Source organism: Podarcis erhardii, assembly GCF_964252035.2.
Source record: "Podarcis erhardii genome assembly, chromosome: 11".
Taxonomy (NCBI): domain Eukaryota; kingdom Metazoa; phylum Chordata; class Lepidosauria; order Squamata; family Lacertidae; genus Podarcis; species Podarcis erhardii.
The window spans coordinates 40,665,226-40,688,568 of NC_138501.1; the positions used below are offsets into that span (position 1 = coordinate 40,665,226).

General features: G+C 43.7%; 1 protein-coding gene across 4 annotated transcripts in view; it reads right to left on the reverse strand.

Moving 5' to 3' along the window:
- Positions 1 to 17,943, reverse strand: part of OSMR (oncostatin M receptor) — a 52,851-nt gene extending 34,908 nt beyond the window's left edge. Inside the window, exons 1-5 of one of the 4 annotated variants that reach the window (XM_081881409.1) lie at positions 17,583 to 17,943; positions 13,412 to 13,529; positions 11,811 to 11,872; positions 4,023 to 4,101; positions 2,765 to 2,970 (exon numbers count right to left, since the gene is read on the reverse strand). In XM_081881409.1, coding sequence (XP_081737535.1) covers positions 2,765 to 2,970; positions 4,023 to 4,092 — 276 coding nt within the window. In that variant the 5' untranslated portion in view covers positions 4,093 to 4,101; positions 11,811 to 11,872; positions 13,412 to 13,529; positions 17,583 to 17,943. Of the gene's footprint in view, positions 1 to 2,764; positions 2,971 to 4,022; positions 4,102 to 5,876; positions 5,899 to 11,810; positions 11,873 to 13,411; positions 13,530 to 17,582 lie in introns of those variants that run through there. The other 3 variants (XM_081881408.1, XM_081881410.1, XM_081881411.1) reach the window with 3 other exon arrangements.
- Between the last annotated feature and the right edge of the window lie 5,400 nt (positions 17,944 to 23,343).

Below are 23,343 nucleotides of genomic sequence, written 5' to 3' on the forward strand. Positions count from 1 at the left end.
GCATGAGCAGAACTCAAGCTTAAACAACAGATCTTTCATTAGTCTGTTTTCTTCCTCCTCGTCCTCTGCAGAAGCATAGCTGTCAACTTACAGATTTAAAAATAAGGGACCAGCAGCCTCGAAAATAAGGGATCAGCAGCCAAAATAAGGGATTTTCCGAACACAGGTATGTTCAACTTCTGAGCCCCTCCGAGCCAAAGGCAAAAAGCCCAGCCAGCAGCCAAGTGAAGCCTCAAGTGGTGGTTCCCACAGCGCAGCAACCCGGCAAAGGGGATGCAGCAAGGAAAACCACTGTCACCTCTCTGCTGGGAAGCGCTGAGAAAAGGCAAGACCCCAGGCAACACGGCCGATTTGATTGGCACAAGGCATGCAAGCTCCACCCCCAGTCGTTCTTAGACTCCTTATTGGGTGAGCAACGCAGCCAAGCATCACAGTTGGAGCCTCCCTCCTCTCTGGCCGGCAGGGAGGGATGGAGAGGAGCTGCTTCCTTTGAAACCCGGGAAATTTACGGGATATCATCAATCTGGGACAGCAGCGGGACACAGCGCTGGGATAAGGGAGTTTCCTGCCAAATAAGGGACGGTTGACAGCTATGTGCAGAAGCCACTGCGCCTCATCCCTCCAAGAGATCAGGGAGACCTACTGCAACATTTATTTTTGGCTGTGTTGCATGAGGTTGCAGTGCCAGGAGAGGGGGTGTCTACTGAACTTAAACATTGGCTTAAGATTCCTCCGCTCAATTCCAGGCAATTCCTCCCTCTCTCACTGAAGCCCCATGTGACACAGACCACACTATTCAACAGATCTCCCTACAACAATCCAGGAAGTCTTTCTAGTTTATTTATTTGTTTGTTGAATTTATATCCCACCTTTGGCCTCCATGGAGCTCAGTGTGTCTTACATGGTTCTCCTCCCTCATTTAATTCCCACAACAACCCTGTGAGGTAGATTAGGCTGAGAGGCAGTGACTGGCCCAAGGTCACTCAGTGAGCTTCCTTGGTTTTCTTGGTTAGCCACTTTTGGTGAAAGATAACACTGGATCGCAAACTAAATGAATAAGCCTGAATCATTTCCAGACTTCCAAGTGAATGCATGGTGACTGTCAACATACACCAGTGGTGCGTTTTCAGTTTTCTGACTTTTGCAAAATGTGCCTGGGATTTGGCAACGTTCACATACGAGTTGAAGCAGTCGCTAATTTTGGATATTCAATAAAACTTGCGTAAGACCAATACGTTGAAAGCTACCTCCACTAATATCAGCTCGGTTTAGCAACTCGGTCAAAGATCTAGTCACACACACACACGACTTATCTCTTATGTTCCACTTGTTTTCAGTTAGATAGGTTAGGCAGATAATACTTTCTACTTTGTCAGATTAAATGATAGCTTGAAGTGTGTGTTAAGTGTATTCAATATACGGTACCTTAAATTTCTGTAACAAAATCCACTAGATTTGCTTGACACCTCAGCATTTCATTTATTGCTGGACTATTCAAAAGCACGTCAAAGTGCAAGTAGATAAATAGGTACCACTCCGGCGGGAAGGTAAACGGCATTTCCGTGTGCTGCTCTGGTTCGCCAGAAGCGGCTTAGTCATGCTGGCCACATGACCCGGAAGCTGTACGCCGGCTCCCTCGACCAATAAAGCGAGATGAGCGCCGCAACCCCAGAGTTGGTAACGACTGGACCTAATGGTCAGGGGTCCCTTTACTTTTACCTTTACCTATTGAACACTGGGTCTACTTTTAAAAGGACTAACCATTAGCTTAAATACTGAATTATTTTAAACAACTTTATTCACAAAATTTACAGCCCATGCTTGATTATGTGCTAACAAAACCCAAGGAGAAATTGACAATGCCCTACAGACCTGGGTTTTGTTTGTTTGTTTGTTTAAAAAAATGTACACAGCTGCTAGCAATTTTGCATGGGGGTTCTGTTCCTGACCCCTGCTTGTGGAAGTGCTCCCTGCCCCATGACACTCCTCCCCCCATTACACCCTTTTCATGCTGTGTTGATTGACATCTTTGGGTCACTTCTGGGTTCAGTGCAACGCGCATGTGGGTGATCGCACGTCTTTTGGACACACATCAGCCATTGCCTGAATGTGAAAGCTTTGTTGTTCCTCAAGAGCAAATGAGGAAGGCAATTCTTTCATAAATATGCCTTCATATCCCAGAAAATAAGACTAGAGAAAAGATACTACAGTGGTACCTCCGATTGCGAACAGGAACTGTTTCGGAGATCCGGGCGGAACCTGAGGTTTTTGCAATTGGAGGAGAAGCGGTAGACCGCTTCTGCACATGTGCGCGTGACAGTAAACCGCTTCTGAGCATGCACGTGTGGTGAAACACTTCCGGGTTTGCCGCTATCGCAACCCGAAGTTTACGTTACCCTAACGTAAGCCAAGGTGCTACTGTATTTAATTCTATGATTCAGCCCTTTTGCACTTACAATTCTGGGTATTTACAGCAGTTTAAGGAACTGGCTAAGTATTGTGGCAGCCATTAAGAATCCTGGGTTTCAACTCAGCATAGAACAATAACTTTCCCCAGCCTATATTCAAACATTTTGCTTTTTCTAATGCAGCCTGGTAAGTGTATTTTGAATAACAGGCATCGAAGAGAACACATATGTATGTGGCTTATCTGGTTTTCATAGGAACATAGGAAGCCATCTAAAACTGAGCCAGACCATTGATCCATCTAGCTCAGTATTAACTACACTGATGGGCAAAAGTTCTAGGCCTTTCCCACCTATACCTGGAGAGGCCAGCGTCTGGGAATTTCACGAAAAGTTGGGAAGTCAATAATCTTCTCTTTGGTTCGATTGACTTGGATATTAAAAACAAATTCTGTTTCGGAGTAGTATGCTTCAGAATCATCACCAACATCCCATTTCACTGATAGCAGCTGAAGACGAATGTTCATGGAAATCTCAAGGTTTCTAGGTTGAAACAGATTATGATCTAAGGGAGAAAAGAAAAGACTCACTGACTCTTCAGGCTCTGTTGAACAGTCATTAGGGTAACATTTACCCAATAACAGTTCCATCAACTGTGGCGTAGCATATACAGTGGTACCTCGGGTTACATACACTTCAGGTTACATACCCTTTAGGTTACAGACTCTGCTAACTCAGAAATAGTACCTTGGGTTAAGAACTTTGCTTCAGGATGAGAACAGAAATTGTGCTCCAGCGGCACAGCAGCAGCGGGAGGCCCCATTAGCTAAAGTGGTGCTTCAGGTTAAGAACAGTTTCAGGTTAAGAACGGACCTCCGGAATGAATTAAGTACTTAACCTGAGGTACCACTGTATTTGGGTACAGAACAGTAGATGTGGGGAAAGCTCACAGTAAGGTGGGCCCATTGCTACCTGGGACCTAAACGATCCCCCAAAGCCATAAGGATCCCCCAAAGCCTTAAGGAGCAAACCTTTGAATTTGCCTTTCCAAAATCCACACCTCCCCCTCCCTGTAACCTGGTACTTCTGCTTTGTGTAAAATAATTAAAAATCCCTGCACTTAAGGACACAGACACCTAGAAAATGTACCTCATTTGGCCTGAAAATATGCTTTACAGTGCAATTATTTACTTGTCTACTCAGAAGTGTGCTCCATTGAATACAGTGGTACCTCAGTTTACGAACTTAATCCATTCCAGAAGTCTGTTCTTAAACTGAAACCATTCTTAAACTGAGGGGCACTTTCCCTAATGAGGCCTCCTGCCGCCGGTGCCCTTCCACCAATCAGCTTCCGTTCTTAGACCGAGGTAAAGTTCTCAAACCAGGACACTATTTCGGGTTTTGCAAAGTTTGTAAACTGAATCGTTCTTAAACTGGACTGTTCTTAAACTGAGGTACCACTGTACTATGGTACATACTCGTAAGTAAGTACTACCAGTTTTCTTTTTAAAAGCAGGAAATCACCCATCCCAGTTGGTACACACACTTAAACACACATTGTTGCCTTGCTATATATGTACTATTTCTTTTCAAGAAAACAAGCATTCATATACATACCTTGATTTTCAAACAGGCCAGAATGCAATACTACATAGAGAACTACCATCTGAAGCACCAAATGCTCCATTGGTTATACCTGAAAGAAACAAGCAAGACATTTCTTTTGGGTAAATCCTCTGTTTGGAATCACATTCAACAACCCCAAATTAATTTTCAAACAATGTAATAAAATAATAATAGTGAATCTGAATCACTGTCTGATCCTCTTGGACAGAAATAGGGTAGTCCCTGGGCTAATCTTGACCCTCCAGAGATCCAAACTGGCCTGGCCATTTTTACTTTAAGCCAGACGCACCCACCAATCAAGTGATGTCACCTGTCAATCATATGGTGCATTGCCACACCTTACCAGGGCAGCGCTGCAATTGATTTGCTCAGTCAAGCCTCCCTGAAAGAGACTTTCCCCTCAGACAGTTTTCAATTAGGAGCCAGAATATCTGCTGCTATGGAGTTGTTTAAGGAGTCTCTGGCTACTGTGAGCAGAGGAATCAACTGCTGGATCATGCCAGTGGCACAACTGTAATTGAAAACTAATAAAAAATTATTACAGAGTGAAGCAGCCATGTTGAGAAACCTTAGTTCACTATCAACCATGCAGAATGTATAATAATATAACTCCAATGATGCCAACAAGCAGGACTTTCTATCTATAAAAGCCACTGAATAAAATTATCTGATATTACCTTTTTTTTAAAAAAAAATAATGTGGTATTTATCTAGTTGTGTATGCTTTTTAAATTGAGGTTAAAACCAACCTTTTCCTGCTTTACTGTATGTGGTAAACTGCTCCTTTATGCTAAGCTGCAACCCAACCTAATTCATGTGTCCGGCACTAACACAGAGATCAGAATGCAGCTCTTGGTCAGGCAGCAGAATTCTCTGGGTTTAGTAACACTGTTTTGGTTCAAAAAACAGGAACATAAAAATACATTTACAGGAATACCATACAGCCCCCCATTTTAGGGAGAAATGAGTACAAAGTGTATATTGACCAGTTAAATGGGGTTTGACAGCTCATTAGCACAGATGGGCTCGTCGTGCCCTTACTTCTGCCAAAAGACCAATATTGATTCACTGGGAAGATAAGACTTTTGGCCCCCTTTGATCATTGGATAGAAGATATGACAACTCTTGCAGCCTATGAATGGATTGCTTTTAGACACAGATTGTGTATGGATAAATATGATGAGACTTGGAATGCATTTGTAAAAATTATAATGACTTGTAAATAAATGTATCACAGCGGGTGGTGCTGTGGGTTAAACCACAGAGCCTAGGACTTGCTGATCAGAAGGTCGGCGGTTTGAATCCCCGTGACAGGGTGAGCTCCCGTTCCTCGGTCCCTGCTCCTGCCAACCTAGCAGTTCAAAAGCACGTCAAAGTGCAAGTAGATAAATAGGTACCACTCCGACAGGAAGGTAAACGGCATTTAGGTGCGCTGCTCTGGTTCACCAGAAGTGGCTTAGTCATGCTGGCCACATGACCCAGAAGCGGTACGCCGGCTCCCTTGGCCAATAAAGCGAGATGAGCACCGCAACCCCAGAGTCAGCCATGACTGGACATAATGGTCAGGGGTCCCTTTACCTTTAAATAAATGTATACTTGCTGGAATAATAGCATTACAGTGGTACCTCTAGTTGCAAACAGGATCTGTTCCAGAGGTCTGGCCGCATCCTGAGGAATTCACAACCAGAGGACTGCTTCTGCGCATGCGCACAGAGTGAAACCCCAAAAAATATTTCAGGTTTGCCACATTCGCATCCCAAAATTTACATATCCAGAGGGATATGTAAGCAGAGGTACGACTGTGCTTATATACACATTATCGTATTGTGTCACAGTTTCAAGCACCTTTTTCTTTTTAAAAATTATTTCTGTTTTAATTTCTTGTCCCCTGAAAAAATTCAGTAAAATATAAGTATTCATTTCACAGGTAGAACAAGAACAGTTTGCAGTCCTAAACTTGCATTTGGCAAATATTTCCCTGATACAGGTAACTTCACAGTAATGTAGCAGTGTTTTGTTTTTGCTGTGACTATTCTTGTTTTTATGAATGTCTAATGAATGTCAAGCGTTCTAAAAGCTAACCAAATACTGTTTCTAAAAATCAGTCATCATAGAGAATGTGGAGGAAGGAAGGTTCCTATCCAGAAACAAAGAAGCTATGCCCATACAGAGCTTTTGTTCTGGAATGTTTTGTTTCCCTTCAGACAAAGGTAAACCACAGAACCCATATGCGTGCACTTAATGCATAGCAGATTATGTTGGAGCTCCACTAGATTTCAATGTTTAATGGGCTGCTGTGTGATAGATTCCAGTAAGGACAAGGAAGGAGCAGCCAAATCTATTTGTTATTTCAGTGCCAGATGTGTCAAATAGCACATGCATATAAATCATCCACTGGATGCAAATCAGAATGTTCAGCCAGCAAAGTAAGATTCAACATTAAGATACAGCATCCCATCTTCTGAATTGGTCGTGCTGATGGAAGTTAATGAAATATCCGCCAACATCAGCCTGTACTGGAAATGATAAGACAGTACGGAATAATTGGGACGTCTCATTTTTTATCATGAAAGAACAGGGGCCATTTGGGTTGCTGTGATATCACATGATTTTGCAGTGTGATCACACACACACACACACCATGGGAAAAGTGCTTTCTTGGGGTCTGTGATCTCACACGGCAACCCCAAAACATGTGTTTTGGGGCACCATGCCTGGAACTTTTTGGGGAGTGGGGGAACCACTGTGAGAGATCACGCAAGGTCATGGCAACTGAAATGGTCCCTGTGCTCTCACAATAAAAAACATGAAGATGGTATCCAGGATTATGGATTCAAAATGTTATGGTAGGGTATAGTATGGTAGAGTGGCTAGAGGATTGGTGGGGAACCTGTCACCCTCCAGTTGTAGTTGGACTCCCAAATAGCATGGTCAATGGTCAGGTATGATGCGAGTTGTAGTTCAGAAAGGTCAAGAGGGCCACAATTTTCCCAATCCTGAGCTAGACTTGAGAACCAGGACCAGGGAGACTTGGTTTCAAATTACTACTCAGGTGAGATGTACAGTGGTACCTTGGGTTAAGTACTTAATTCGTTCCGGAGGTCCGTACTTAACCTGAAACTGTTCTTAACCTGAAGCACCACTTTAGTTAATGGGGGCTCCCGCTGCTGTTGTACCGCCACCGCACGATTTCTGTTCTCATCCTAAAGCAAAGTTCTTAACCTGAGGTACTATTTCTGGGTTAGCGGAGTCTGTAACCTGAAGCGTATGTAACCTGAAGCGTATGTAACCCAGAGGTACCACTGTATAGTGCTCACTCTCTCTCAAGCCCACCCAACAGGTTTTTGAAACTAGTAGAAGCCAGCATGCAGCACCCTGAGCTCTTAGGAGCTAAGATGGAATGTGATAGTTGCAAACATAAAGGTAAAGGGACCCCTGACCATTAGGTCCAGTCATGACTGACTCAGGGGTTGCGGTGCTCATCTCGCTTTATTGGCCGAGGGCGCCAGTGTACAGCTTCCAGGTCATGTGGCCAGCATGACTAAGCCGCTTCTGGCGAACCAGAGCAGCCCACGGAAACGCCGTTTACCTTCCCACCAGAGCGGTACCTATTTATCTACTTGCACTTTGACATGCTTTTGAACTGCTAGGTTGGCAAACGTATTCACTATCTTTTCAGTGCATACCATAGCTCTCTATATTTACAGCACTTTGATGTTTCCACAGATGTTGCAACAGTTAAGCAGCTTCCTTTACTACTATGGCACTGCACTGATTTGCAATAATGCGATAAATGTTGCAATAAATGTGGCAATAAAACTAAACCATGCATTTTAAAGAAATGGGATGTAGCAGGGTTACAAAACCACACAGCTACATGTTTGATTAGTACACAGTCAGCCTCTGTCTATTTTACTGGTCAAGGGCATTATTAGGGCCAGTCCTCAGGTCTTTTATGCTGCACCCCAAGCCCCAATGACCTTTTCCATCCTCTTAAAAACTTTGCTTACAGCTGAGCACAATGAAAAGCACGATGCTGATGAAAGTCCAGCCAACCACCAGCTTAATTTGCCCAGAGGCATCTATAAATATAAGTTAGCACATACAAATGTGTACCAGAGCCTGCGGTAGCCTTCTGTTGGGTAAGGCTGATTTGTAAGGGACGTGGGTGGCGCTGTGGGTTAAACCACAGAGCCTAGGACTTGCCGATCAGAAGGTCGGCGGTTCGAATCCCCATGACGGGGTGAGCTCCCATTGCTCGGTCCCTGCTCCTGCCAACCTAGCAGTTCGAAAGCACATCAAAGTGCAAGTAGATAAATAGGTACCGCTCCGGTGGGAAGGTAAACGGCATTTCCACGCACTGCTTTGGTTTGCCAGAAGCGGCTTAGTCATGCTGGCCACATGACCCAGAAGCTATATGCCGGCTCCCTTGGCCAGTAAAGCGAGATGAGCACTGCAACCCCAGAGTCGGCCATGACTGGACCTAATGGTCACGGGTCCCTTTACCTTTAAGGCTGATTTGACCACAACCCTTGTCCCCTATGTAGATCTTCACTCACTCCCTTGTTCCCAATGTAGGTCTTTCTTTTCCTGCAGTATATTACCACTCACCCCTTCTTCCCTGGTGTATGAAGGGGCACCATTTTGTGGGTTTGCCTCAGGTGCCAAAATGTATTGGGCCGGCCCTAGTCATGGGTATGTATCACATGTCGCTTTGATTCCCTAGCAATGCCCGTTACCAATGCACAACCAGTGGTTGTGTGAATCAGAACATCTGGGTGGGAGTCTAAGTTAATGTGGTCATATGACCCACCCAGCCATTTTTGCCCAGAAGTAATCCCAAATAATCATCCCATAACCAAAGATACTGCGGTGGGTTTCACCCATGGAGGTTATAGCAGTGAAAAAAAGGAACACAGAAACAGTATGGCCCACGTATCAACAACTACTAATGGAAGAAGAGGGTGAGATAAGATTAAAACCCTATGAGGAGATTAGCAGATACTGCAATAGCTGGTTGCAATACCACCAAGTAGTTCATAGATTTAATCAGGATAAAAAGAAAGGCTTTGAAGAAAAAGTGTTAAAATTGCAATGTGAATTAATACAACCTAAAAAGAAGACCATCTCTAAAATGTATAACTTGCTGTTAGAGTGAGAATTGGAGGATGAAATAACCAAAGAAGTAATAATAAAGTGGGCAAAGGATTTTGGTCATACAATCCTATTGGAAAATTGGGAAAGGTTGTGGAAGGTGGATATCAATTTCACAGCCTGTTATACGATAAAAGAGAATATGATGAAAATGTTTTAGCACTGGTACCTCACTCCAGAAAAATTGGCTAAGATTTACAAAAAGGAGTCAAACTTATGCTGGAGATGTAAGAGGGAGGTGGGAACCTTTTATCATACATGGTTGGGATGTAAAATTGTAAGGAAATTTTGGACAGAGGTAATTGAGGAGCTGAAAAAATTATTCAAGATTTCGTTTGCCAAAAAGCCAGAGGGTTTTTTTTTGTTAGGCCTAATATCAAATGACATTCCCAGAGATAGGAAAAATGTATTCCTTTATGCAATAGCAGTGGCCAGAATACTGATCACAAAGAACTGGAAGGGGGAGAAACTACCATCATTGTTAGAATGGCAAAGTAAACTCTGTGAGTTTGTGGAAATGGCAAAATTGACGGCAACTATTAGAGCCCATTCAAAATCAGAGAATAATTAAAGAGTGGGAGGGAGTGAAGGAATATATGAAAAAAAATGGTTCTGGAACTGGAACATTAATAGATAACGTGTAAAACGTGCAGGGGTAAGCAAGGAAATAATAAAAGAATCATTTGAACAATGATTAAATTATAACAACACAACAAGACGGAAGTAGTAAAAAATAAATTGAGATCACACATGGGTATAGGGGAATTTGAAATATGATTTATAATATAAAAGCTTTAACATAAAAATTTTAACTTTGTTGTATTTGTATACAGCAAAGAGAAGTTTAGAGTAATATTTTTAACAATCGTCATCATCATCCCATAACACATACACACGCACACTCTTTCTAAGGCCACATTGCTTTCCATCCCCAAGTATGAGCACAATCAACACAGTTTCTTCTACTTATGCAAAATTAATTCTAAGCACCTGCCTTACCAGGATGTGGAATTCCATCAGACTGGCAGTCACCAAGTTGAAAGTGCAAACCAGTGGGTAAATTGAGTAAGCGTGTCTGGTGAAAGGTACAGCTGGACTGTGGGCAGCACAGTAGGATGAGCCAGGAACCGCAAGCAGTGAGACTCAGCAGGAATCGGGAGCAATAGACAATCAAAGAGTCAGGACGAAAGATGCAGGAGCACCCCAGAGCTCACAGAAGCCGTGCTGCTCAAATATGGCTGAGCCGAAACAAAGAACCTTTTATATCCCTGAATGCCCAGAGGGATTCAGGGCCAACCTAAGTGGGTGGAGTCAGCCCAGGGCCAGAAGGCTCTTTACTGAAGAACTACCTCTTACTGTTTACCAGTTAGGGGAATGGTACACAGATCCAGCAGATCTGGAGAAACCCACACCCAAGAGGTGCTGCAAATCCCAGTCTCAGCAAGCAGCAAACATCTGGCAAGCCTACCATCTCCATGCAGATCTGCCAGGTTCTTGCACCAAGCTGTGGCTGCAGGTTTACAACTTTTGCAACATCTGAATGGTCACATGAAAGAAGTAAAACAAACAGAAGGTCCCAGGAAGTTTGCAAGATTTTTAGTAGATGTATTATCAGAGATGAGAAACCTCTTACCCTTTCTTCCTAGAATGCAAGAAGCTAGCAGAGTTGAATTTTTCAGGGATAAGAAGCAAGCAAGCCAGCTCTAAAACAGACCCTTGTTTTGACAACTAAGGACAGGAGTGGTTCTTCCTTATTTTCAGCTCTTTTATTATTAAATATATCTATAATTTCATACGTCAATAAGACAGTTGGATCAGAAAAGGCAAAGTGAGCACTCGTATTTGTTTTTTTCTATTTATATTTGTCAATTGTAAGTGTCTTAGTCAAATCCTGCAAGTGACATCATTTCAGTACACTGTTTCTGTATATACATCATGAAAGACTCCTAATCTTTCTTAAAGTCATTATTGTCCTTATTTTTGAGTCTCTCAGTTAACTTCGCTATTTCAGCATATTCCATCAACTTTTCTTGCCATTGTTCTTTCGTTGGTATTTCTTCACTTTTCCATCTTTGAGCTAATAAGATTCTGGCCACTGTTGTCACATACATAAATACGGTAATTTTTTCTTGTCTTTTGGTAGATCTTGACCTAAAGTACCTAATAAAAAAGCTTCTGGTCTTTTAACAAAAGTTATCCTGAACATTTTTTTCATATCATTATAAATCATATCCCAGTAATTTCTAATTATTTCACAGTTCCACCACATATGGAAAAAGGTACCTTCCTCTTCTTTACAAATATGAGGGTAAAATGTTAAGAAAATGTTAATAAAGTATAAGTTTAATTTCAATGTACAAGTTAAATAGAATTATAGGCAGAAGAAATGAATGTGTGATAAACCAGAAAGGGAAATTGGGGGAAGTCAAGGGGGGTGGATATAGAAAATATAAAATGTGGGTTGTTTTTTTATTTAGTATTGATTATATTAAAATATATTGGAAAATCTCAATAAAAATATTATATATATATATTTACACACCCACACACTGAAAAGAAAAGTCAGAGTGAGGATGGGTGGACACAAATCCATAGTCCATACAAATAGAACTAATTGAATTCTACCGGTAGCACTGCCCCAAACTATCCCAAGGATCAACACCCTCAGTTAGGTTTGTCTCTTCATCCTGCCTATGCAGAAGTCATTAAGACATCATTTCATTTAGGGAAGCACAATTTTTTCTCTTGTTCATCTCTAACAGAACTTCTTATTGACTCTACCAAATCAGGACCATAGGTGCACAGAGAAGGGGAAATAGGTTTCTAGACATATCACTGAGCATGCCTTATTTTTGCACACTGCCTAATATACAGAATCAATCAGTAGATTACATAAATATTGAAGCCAGCATTTTATCGTAAATGATACAGAAAGATACCAATAAAATATCACTAAAACAAAGCAGTGTGGTAAAACCTCATGAGTCATGAAACGCCTGCAGAAAAAAAGATAAGTCTTTAAGAGAGGCTAAAAGATAACCACCATTTCTGTCTCACGAACTTCACATGAGCACTGTTTTACCTCATGATGATGCGGTTACAGCCTGGGTCAGGTCCGTTAGATCTCTGAGACCCAGTAAACTGTGTCCTTCCCCTTCCTCATGCTTGGGCCCTGAGCAGTTCCTTCCTCACCATCATTCCCTTGCTCAAACTGGCTGCTTAGGCTGCTCTTCAGTAAAAACAAGGGGGAAAAGAGCAAATTGGGAGATGGTTCTGAACAGTTTATGAAGTTAGGGCATCAGTCCAAGTAGCCTGCAGATGTCTGCACTCGCAGTGGTTCTCCAGGGAAAGATATTTCCCAGCCATTCTTCAGAATGCACAGTGAAGAGAAGCCAGGGATCCTATCCAGCATGGGATTAGCATGTAAAATGGAACCTTTTCCTTCCTTCCTTCCTTCCTCTGAGCTCTGACTGATAGAGCTGCAATTTTTTTCCCCTGGGCTCCCCACTGGGCATTTCGAAGCAGGGAAAACATCTGGGAATCAAGGAGGTAAGGCTTCTCCCTTCAATTTTATACCCATGCTGGGGAAAATGTATACTAATACTGCATTTCTGCATGTTCTCAGGTTGCTGTTTAATAGAAAGCAGGTGCGTGGCAGAGGGAAAGCAAGGATGATTTAGTAGTCAATCAGATAAACGCAGGAATACAAAGGGACAGCTCAAGGTCCAATACAGATGTGAAGCAGGGGATCAGATCTCCCAAACTCCCCCCCCAAAAAAACTGTGGGACTCCGTTTTGATCAGGGTGGTGCCCCTTCTCCCCAAACAGTTATTCTGATCCAAGTCTCCCTCCCCAAGCATGCTATTACCCCCACAGGGTAGGGAATGGTAGAGAAAAAGACCACTGGGGGCACAAGTATATCCCCCACCTTCCCCAGAGGGGCCGTTTAGACCATGCTAGGATATCCCAAACTTAATTCAAGAGAGGAAGAGGAGTCATTTTTTTTGCTGCTGGGAGGTAGAAATCCTTCCCCCATCTAAAGTAAACAACTCAGAGACCTGCCAGGAGATTCAGATCTACTTACTGCTCACCCCTGGCTTTAGGTCAAGGAAATGGGATGGAAAGATAGCTAACACACCCTCCTGCTGTGAGGGCCTTGCTGCAAAAGTAAAACATTGCTTGAAACAATGAAAAGAAGCACATTAAAAACCAAAAAGGCAACATACCTCGTCCCCGTGGTTTTCTCTGTGCAGCGGTCTTGCGTAACTCTCTCAAATGATCTTTTTGTCTTATCTGGTCATAACGTGCTTTGAGCTTCCTGTTTTTCCATTCTTCTTTTCCTTCCTACTCTGGGTAAAAAGTGCTTTTTTTAAAAAAAAAAATCCTTCATGTTTTCTTGTTGTTCTTGCAAGTTATTGTTATCGTGAAGATTGTATGCACGGTGCCAAAGGAGTGAGTAAATGGGCCAGCGAGATCCCAGCAAAGGAAAGCAGTTGCTGAGGAAGAAGATATGACGTTTCACAAACAAAAGTGCCCATCGATTATTTGCATGTGTTTTTCCTTTTCACAGTACTTCCTTTGATCCGAGGGATGTAACATAGAGAGGTCCCTTATACTGAGTCAAACCACCACTCTTATCTACAGAGTGGTCACTATGGTGCTTTCAGACGTCCTTCTTGGCACCTGCCCAAAACTCCTCTGAATTTTATTTATTTATTTTAATAAGGATAGAGTGTTTTGGCTGAAAGGGGTTACCTTGTTTTGGGTGGGGCTCCCTGCTTTTTTCCTGTTTTCATTTGTTTTGTGTGTGGTGCATAGGTGTTTTCCTTTGTTGTTCAATTGGGGGAGAGATCTGAGCACCACCACTTGTGGCTTTGTGAAGTGGATATTTTGGGGTACCCCACAGCGATTTCTTAGATTTCCAAATGTGTTTCCAGGCCCAGAAAGGCTGAGGCCTCCTAGCCTATGGTGGCTGGTAGTGAGTCTCTAGATCTTCAGACACAGACTGGAATTTTCTGTTAATCCACTACCTGGAGATGTCTGAGATTGAATTTGCAACCTTTGGCATGTAAAGCATGTGCTCTATCACTGAGCTAATTTGATCCGGAGTACGAATATGTATAGCTTCAGAACATAACCGCTACATTAATGCCCAGGTGCATTTATAAACCTACAGTCGTGCACTACTACAATGAAACTAATCATTTGTTTTGCTCTAATCGGACAGTCATGGAAAAAGTTGTGAAATTTATTTATTACCATATTTCCTGGTGTATAAGACAACTGGGTGTATAAGACGACCCCCAACTTTTCCAGTTAAAATATAGAGTTTGGGATATATTCGCCGTATAAGACTACCCCTCTTCCAACGCACACCAAATAAAACCGGGAGCGGTTAGGGTCGTTCTGTTGCTAATGATTGGGGGGGCTTCTGGGGCCAAATTTCAAGCGTATTTCTGCTTCATCTAGAGAGCTTGGTGTCCTCTGATTTAATTTGCTGTCGTTTTGTTCTTTGGTGGGGAGTTGCTGCAGGAACTACTGCTGTAGCAGGCGTATAAGACGACCCCCGACTTTTGAGAAGATTTTCCTGGGTTAAAAAGTAGTCTTATATGCCAAAAAATGCAGTACATCATTACACCTTCCTTTCTTCAAGGAGCCCATGGCCTTTCTCTACCCTCGTTTGATCCTCACAACAACCTTGTGAGGTAGGCAATCTGAGGAAGACCAAAATGGCTCCCGGTTATCCAGAGAGCATCATAACTGACATAACATGGAAAGATTTGGAGAAGGGAATAGGACCAAAAGGCTTCTTGAATGCAAGTTTTTAAATTTGGTGTCCCTAGTTCAGAATAGGAACCTGTGGCTCCTCATATTGTTGGAACTTCATCTTCCATCAGTCAGTCTGCAGTCAGGGATGATCCACTATTTTTGGATGGCATTCAGTCATGCTGTTTGTGGAATTCTCTCAGTGAGGCTAGCCTGCCTGACACCTTCAAAACGTATCTTTAGGCACCAGCAAAAACATTCACCCAGGCCCTGGGCTGATTAAGCAATCTATGTCCTTTTAAATGTGCCTTGGGGGAATATTGTTTTGTGTGTGCATCTCTTGTTATTATGTCATGCATTTTGTGTTTTTATACTGTGAAATGTCCTGTGATCTTTGGATAAAGGGTGGTGTATATAAAACAGCAGCAGCAGCAAATTCTGGTTGCATAATTAAAGTTGATTTGGTGCTCTTGCAACACAAACCCACTTCCCCTCAAAATCAGTCTTTTTGCAACAAGGAAAATGACGAGAAAATGAACTGGAAAGCATGGGGTGCCAATTGCTTGACAAACATCATATAATCTCCTTGCCAAAAAGACCTCTTCCCCACTTGTGACTCCTTGCAACTGGTATTCAGAGGCGTACCGCCTCCGACAGCCAAGGTAGAAAAGGTCAACGGGTCTCCTCTCCAGTAAAGCTTAGCTGGATCTAGTCCATTTTGTTGAGGGTTGTGGTCGGACGTTGAACTGCAGCGAATGCACACACGAAGAGGCAGGGACCATTCACAGAAGCTTCTGTGGAACTGTTAGCTTTTGCATGACAGCAGAAAACCAAATCAACAGAGCATTATCGGCAAAGCCTCAGAGAAATCTCTTCTGAGAAATCGCAGTTCAGCTGTAGGTTACAAACACCATCCAGCAGAATGGGAGTCCCCACTCTTCACGCAGAAGATCCCTGCTGAATCAGATCTATTTTGTGCAGTGTCGATTCTAGGTTTGGAAGCAGAGGCTTCTGGGAAATTTAAGTCATGTCATGTGGCATAGGAAGTACATGATCAGACCCTAGACCCCTGAATTTTAATAATAATAATAATAATAATAATAATAATAATAATAATAATAAAGCTGCTGTGCTGGGGCAAGGAAGCTTTGGCTGGCACTGCAGGAGGAATGTGTAGCCAACTCCCACCAATTCCACTTGTTCTGTGAAGTGAGGCTCAGGACCACGAGAAGCCTACTGTGCTCTTCCAGTAAACATATGGCCACTGACACGCCATAGACCAACGGCCGGACTCAGTATAACACAACCTGCTGCAACAACGACAACTTTCTCTCAGCACAAGACTTAGGAAGGCTCCCACCTGTTAATGGACTATGCAGAATTAGATAAACTAACAGGAAGGATTTGAAACCGTTGAGACCAGAAATTCACGGAAGACTGGAGTAAATTTACGGACTATTTGAAAAGTACTTGTGCAGAACAGACGATGTTTGTAGGATTGTATTCAAGTTGTCTTCTTCTTTTTGGGGTGATCACTCGTAGCCGAGTAAGATTGTCTTCCATAAACATGGTTTTAACAATGAGTTTGTAAGTTACTGTGGAGGCCAATTCTGGATCCACACGTCCTTCCATAGTGGGGACATTGGCTTCCAGGCAGGAGTTGATCTTGGTGTGGATTTGCCAAGTGTGCCTTCCTCTTAGCATGTTCCTCCCTTGCCTCCTGAGTCCGAGTGTCTTTAAAGCCCATGACACCTTTGGTAAGGCTGTTCTCCAATTGGAGTGCTTACAGGCCAGTGTTTTCCAATTGTTGGTGCTTGTGTCATGCTGGCCACATGACCCAGAAGCTGTCTGCGGACAAACGCTGGCTCCCTCGGCCTATAGAGTGAGATGAGTGCACAACCCCAGAGTCGGTCATGACTGGACCTAATGGTCAGGGGTACCTTTACCTTTATACTACTTTTAGATTTGCCTTGAGACAGTCTTTAAACCTCTTTTGTTGACCACCAGCATTACGCTTTCCATTTTTAAGTTCAGAATAGAACTTTGCTTTGGAAGACGATCATCAGGTATCCACACAACATCACCAGTCCAACGAAGTTGATGTTGAAGAATCATTGCTTCAATACTGGTGATCTTTGCTTCTTCCAGTACACTGGTATTAGTTCGCTTGTCTTCCCAAGTCATGTATAAAAAATTTCGGAGACACCATTGATGGAATCTTTTGAGGAGTTGGAGATGGCGTTTAGAAGTGGCCCATGTTTCACAAGCATACAGTAAGGTTGAAAGCGTACAGTAAGGTCATGGCAACAGAACAGCCCTGCTGGGTGAAGCCAAAATCTAGTCCAAGCAACAGTTTGTCTAATCCTTTTCCCCCAAGCTGTCCATGTTGGTTGGTCGTCGCTATAACCTGCGCTGAGCTATAAACCTGACGCTGTGTGACCATTCAGAACTACGACCCGATCGATTTTTGTCCCTCCGGGCTCACGAGCATCACCAGACAGGGAGAGAGAGAGAGGGAGGGAGAGGGAGGGAGGGAAGCAGAGAGACACGCTCTTGTTTTCAAGACTCCGGGTTAGGGGGAAAGAAACGAAGGGCGCGAAGAGGCCCAGCAATGGAGGTGGGGATACTCACGTCGCCCGTCGGGCCCCCGCTAGAGGGTCGAGAAGAGATGGGGGAACCAGGAGATCTCGCTGCTGCCGCCAACGCGTGTCTCCCTTCCAATGCGCACGGGGGAACTTTGGAGGGCGCGGGGAGAAAAGGGTGTGGGAATCCCAACCGTGGTGAGTCAGCGCCCCACCCCCGTCCCCAACCTTTAACTGGGATGGGGGGGGGGAATTCCCATCAGGAAAGTGGCACAGCGACCGGGACGGCGCGACCCGACCAAAGTTAGGGAGCAGCTGGTGTTTTTGTGGTGCCGGCCGAGAGAGTTCGCTTTCGGGTACTTTTAAGGCAAAGAGCGGCATCGCGAGGGAAGTTGCGCCGAGTTCGCTTTCGCTCGGCTGCAGCCCGACCTCCTCCGCCCTTCCCGGCGTGAATCAGTCATTCTCGAGTTGTGGGGAAAGCGCGTCTTTTCCTCGGAAGCTGACCGGCGTCTGGCACTCTGCGCTCTTGCGAAAGCCTCGCTCGCCGCCGCTGCTGTGGGGTTTGGGGAGATTTTTTTCTGTTCCCTCTATACCGAATACGGAGGAATGTGGCACCTTCAGCAACGAAGCCTGGGCGCCGCGCTCCTGTTCTGCGCCCCAAGGCGTCCGCCGGCTTTTCCAACAAGAAATTGCACGGGACACCCAAGAACTACGTCTGGTTTGGGCACATTCACACGTGCAATATAAATAAACTTAACAACAATAGCAACAGCAGCAGCAGCAGCAGCAGCAACAACAACAACAACAACATTATTATTATTAATATTATTAATAATAATAACCCGCCCATCTGGCTGGGTTGCCCCAGCCACTCTGGGTGGCTTCCAGCATATATAAAAACGTAATAAAACTTCCCATACAGGGCTCCCTTCAGATGTTTTCTAAAAGTTGGGCATATTTTTACTACCTTACATTCATATATCTATATACATATACCTATATACACACATACACGTGTGTGTGGTTTATTTATTACATTTATGTACTACCTTTAGCTTCCAATGAGGCTCTCATCCTCGCAACAACCTTGTAATTCTGGTTAGGCTAAGAGATGGTGACTGGCCCAAGGTCACCCCGTGAGCATACACACACATATGACATATTGTACATGTGACCTTGGTGTGGGCAGCAAGAGCATATGGGGTAAGGCTTCCCAGTATCTTCTTTGTATGCTGCGTTTCCACAAAAAGGATCGTGCTCAAAAGTGGCTTACAGTGAAGAAAACAGGAATACATCACAAGATCAACCATCACAAGAATAATTTCATGACAATACAGCAACACAATAGGGACCATAGCAACATACCGAAAATATTTAAGCACTATATCCTGAAGCTAACTCCTTTCTGCTTCTGGGAACAGTTTCTTCTCCTTAAAAAACAGATTGTGTTTCTGGCTCCAAATGAATGTTTAAGTGGATAAATGTATCAGGAGCACTTTAAACACTTACAGTGGTGGACAGCTCTCCTCCTGACCCATTGAGGAGGGGCAGAACCAAACACTAACAGTAGAATATGGGCAGGAAAGCACGTAACAGAATAATGTCATAAGACAGGGTATGTGTTCCTACATGTCCCTAGGAAGAGAGGGGGAAATTGACACAGTGATGTCATTTTTAAGAGTCTTGTTTCACCACCTGAGTTGACTCAGACATCCAGGGGAGGAAAAATTGTTGCTGTTATTAGATTCCCTCCCCCTCTTTCAAATGTTTTACAGACTGTCACTTCTCTACTGTGTATTAATGCAGGGGAGGGCACAAAGTAGATTGGGATCTGCTGGGAAATGATTTATGGTATGATCAGCTTGGGCAGGGATAGCCAATGCCGTGCCCTCCAGTTGTTATAATCCAACTACATCTGCAGGACAGGACACGGGTGGCGCTGTGGGTTAAACCACTGAGCCTAGGGCTTGCCGATCAGAAGGTCGGCGGTTCGAATCCCCACGACGGGGTGAGCTCCCGTTGCTCGGTCCCTGCTCCTGCCAACCTAGCAGTTCGAAAGCACGTCAACATGCAAGTAGATAAATAGGTACTGCTCCGGCAGGAAGATAAACGGCATTTCCGTGCGCTGCTCTGGTTCGCCAGAAGCGGCTTAGTCATGCTGGCCACATGACCCGGAAGCTGTATGCCGGCTCCCTTGGCCAAGAAAGGGAGATGAGCGCCGCAACCCCAGAGTCGGTCATGACTGGACCTAATGGTCAGGGTTCCCTTTACCTTTTACATCTGCAGGACGCCATGTTAGCTACCCTGCTTCCAGCATTTCTGGCTGCCAATTGCTTAATAATCAAATGACTTTCCCCTCCAAAATCATGCTGCTGAAATGAAGAGAGTTAACCAGGATTTTTGTGCAAAAGGACTCTGTTCAGTTTTTGAAATAAATCCCTGGGCTCAGAATGTGCTGAGAGTGCACCCTGTTATCACTCTTGAGGCAAGCTCAGGTTGGTAGATTTTGGTGTTTTAGTAAACAACAACAACAACAACGATGATCCAACAAGGCTGAAGTCCAACCCCATATTACAGCATGGATATTAAGCGGATGTTGCATTCTAGAGTAGCAGAGAACCTAATATGACTCCTACTGGATGAAACCAAGGTGTCTTTGTTTGCTCCAGCATCCTCTACTCAACAGTGGCTAACTGGATACCTCCAGGAAGTCCAGAAACAGGGCTTAAAAAGAAGAGCCTCCACTCATTGTTTCCTCCCCTGAATTTGTTATTCTGGAGGTCTCAGCTAAACATGGAGCATGGAGGTCTCAGCTAAACATATCCAGTAAACCTTTCCTCCATGAATTTGTCCACTCTCATTGTAAAGCAACGTAATCATGTAGCCATTGCCATATCTTGCGAGTTCAATTGTTTCAAGTTCAATGGGACTTAATCCTAGATTAGACCTCAGGCCCATCTAGTCCAGCATTCTATCACCAACCCAATCCTCTAGGAAGCCTACAAAGCTGGACAGGAACACAATAGCATCTCCTGCTCACTCTCCTACTTGTGATTCCAGCAACTGGTATGTGTTAAAAAGGCACCAGAGAAATTCACAGGGAATGAGATTGTCATTGCTACTAGCCAGGATGGTTATAATATTCCCAGCATCTGAAGTGGTACAGATTTGGCCGGGAAAAAAGCTTTAGTTGAAAAAGAGGTGCTGGTGCTTGTGCATGCATGTTTTGCCACATTTGTCCCCATCAAAAAGAGATCTGCTTTGTATCTCTCGTGACCTATATCATCTATGGTGGACATGCAAAAAGGTGAAAGGCTTTTGGGAATCGGTTTACAATGAGCTTAAAAGAATATTTAAATACACTTTTCCCAAAAGACCCGAAGCCTTTTTGCTGGGAATGACGGGTAAAGATATTAAGAAAGAAGATAGAACGATATTCCTCTATGCCACCACAGCAGCGAGAATTTTATTGGCACAATATTGGAAAGTGGAAACTATCCCCAATATAAATGATTGGCAAATTAAAATGATAAAATATGCTGAGCTTGATAAATTAACAGGTAAACTAAGAGACCACAATGAACAGAAATATCTGAAAAATTGGAGTAAATACTGGAACTATATTGGAATAAATGCTTAATGTGATTGGCGGGGTCAGAACAAATACTACCAGCGTGTGAATTTAGGTGTATAGATTAAAAATCAAATACGTAATGGAAGCAGATATTCGATACTTACCAAAAGGATGGAAGGAAGTCCAGGAGGCGGTTTCTGTGGGTGTGTTGTTTTTTTTAAAATCTTTTACTGTTTTGTGAAATAGCCAGATTAATCTATCTTTGTATAGTTAGAGAGAGGAAAAAGTTGGCTTGTATATCTTGACTCTTTTTTTTGTTACAATTTTTTCTTTTGTATTTGGTTGTATGTTTGTTATGTGCATAACCTTAATAAAAATGTATTTGGAAAAAAAAAAAGAGATCTGCTTTGTATCTCTCGAGGAGAATCATTTTTATGCCTTTAGTCTTTAATGCACTCACATACTTGTGATGTGATGCTGCTGCCAAGACCACACAGATTTGTTCAGAGTTATGTGCTCAAGGGCCAGTGGAGGGGGGAAAGTCTGTTGAGTTCCTGCTAGATGGCGCAGTAAGTCAATGCATTCAACCTCCCCAGTCACTGGTCCCTGTTTGCGTTCCTGTAAATTTCCATAGACTCTTCCCATCCAGCAACATGATGGAGCAATTAAGGTTTTGTGATTCCCATGAAATGGGCGTTCCACCAACATTCAACAATATTAAAAGTGCCGACCTTCAAATGCATATTCCATACCGTACTCCTGCAAACTGCAAGAGGTTAAAGTGTCTGTTGCAGTCCGAAGTCTTTAAGAACAAATCACATACGACCCCCAAAGCTTTCTGGATATTTTCAGAACACACAGAGATATTAATCCAGACAGGATATTTAACAGGGGAAGGCAGGGAGAGAAGTTGGAATGAGAAATGTTTTGGACGGGGAGAAATTGTTTTTTTGTTTTAAATAAGAGTGCAAGGCTGGCAAACATGTAAACAACAAGAGCCCAAACCCAGATGTTCTTGATAGAGAGGAACTAGGATTTCAGTGGTGTTTTTGGAGGAGGAATTCTGTGGGCAGAACGTATGTTTGGCATAGGACTGCTCCTTTATTATCCACTGCAACTATATACTATATACTAATCTCCACTCCTTTCCACATTCCCAGATTCCTTATGAAATCTTTAGGTAAATAGTACCGATCTCTCTGAGTCATTTTGTGCACTGAACAAGCCTTTTTCTCCTTAGCAGTGTTCAAAGAACACAGTTTATGCACTGAGAGGGGAAACAAGGCTCTACCTGCTAGCTCCTGTGACCACACACCCTTGTGTGGAGACCCAGTGTGGTGTAGTGGTTAAGAGTGGTAGTCTCGTAATCTGGGGAACCGGGTTTGCGTCTCCGCTCTTCCACATGCAGTTGCTGGGTGACCTTGGGCTAGTCACACTTCTTTGAAGTCTCTTGAAGTCTCTCAGCCCCACTCACCTCACAGAGTGTTTGTTGCGGAGGAGGAAGGGAAAGGAGAATGTTAGCCGCTTTGAGACTCCTTAAAGGGAGTGAAAGGCAGGATATCAAATCCAAACTCCTCCTCCTCCTCTTCCTCCTCCTCCTCCTCCTCCTCCTCCTCCTCCTCTTCTTCTTCTTCTTCTTGTGTTTGGCAAGCATGAGGAGGGACCCTATGTGTGCAGCAACATATTCACATAGATGGAGTGGGGATGGGGCATGTGGCTTACTAGCAGTACAAGTGAAAAGGATCTAGGGGTCTTGGTGGACCACAAGCTTAACATGAGCCAACAGTGTGATGCAGCAGCAAAAAAAAGCTAATGCTATTCTAGGCTGCATCAACAGAAGTATAGTGTCCAGTTCAGGGGAAGTCATAGTACCACTCTATTCTGCCTTGGTCAGACCACACCTGGAGTACTGTGTCCAATTCCTGATGACACCACCACCACAGCCAGTGGATTACCTCCATTATTTTCCTCTCTCTCCCTGGGCCACGACCTTCAATAGGAAGGAGTGATGAAATGACCACCTGTGCCCCCAAGATTCTTCAGCTTCCAGCCCAGAGTCTCATGTTGTTGTTTAGTCGTTTAGTCGTGTCCGACTCTTCGTGACCCCATGGACCAGAGCACGCCAGGCACTCCTGTCTTCCACTGCCTCCCGCAGTTTGGTCAAACTCATGCTGGTAGCTTCGAGAACACTGTCCAACCATCTCGTCCTCTGTTGTCCCCTTCTCCTTGTGCCCTC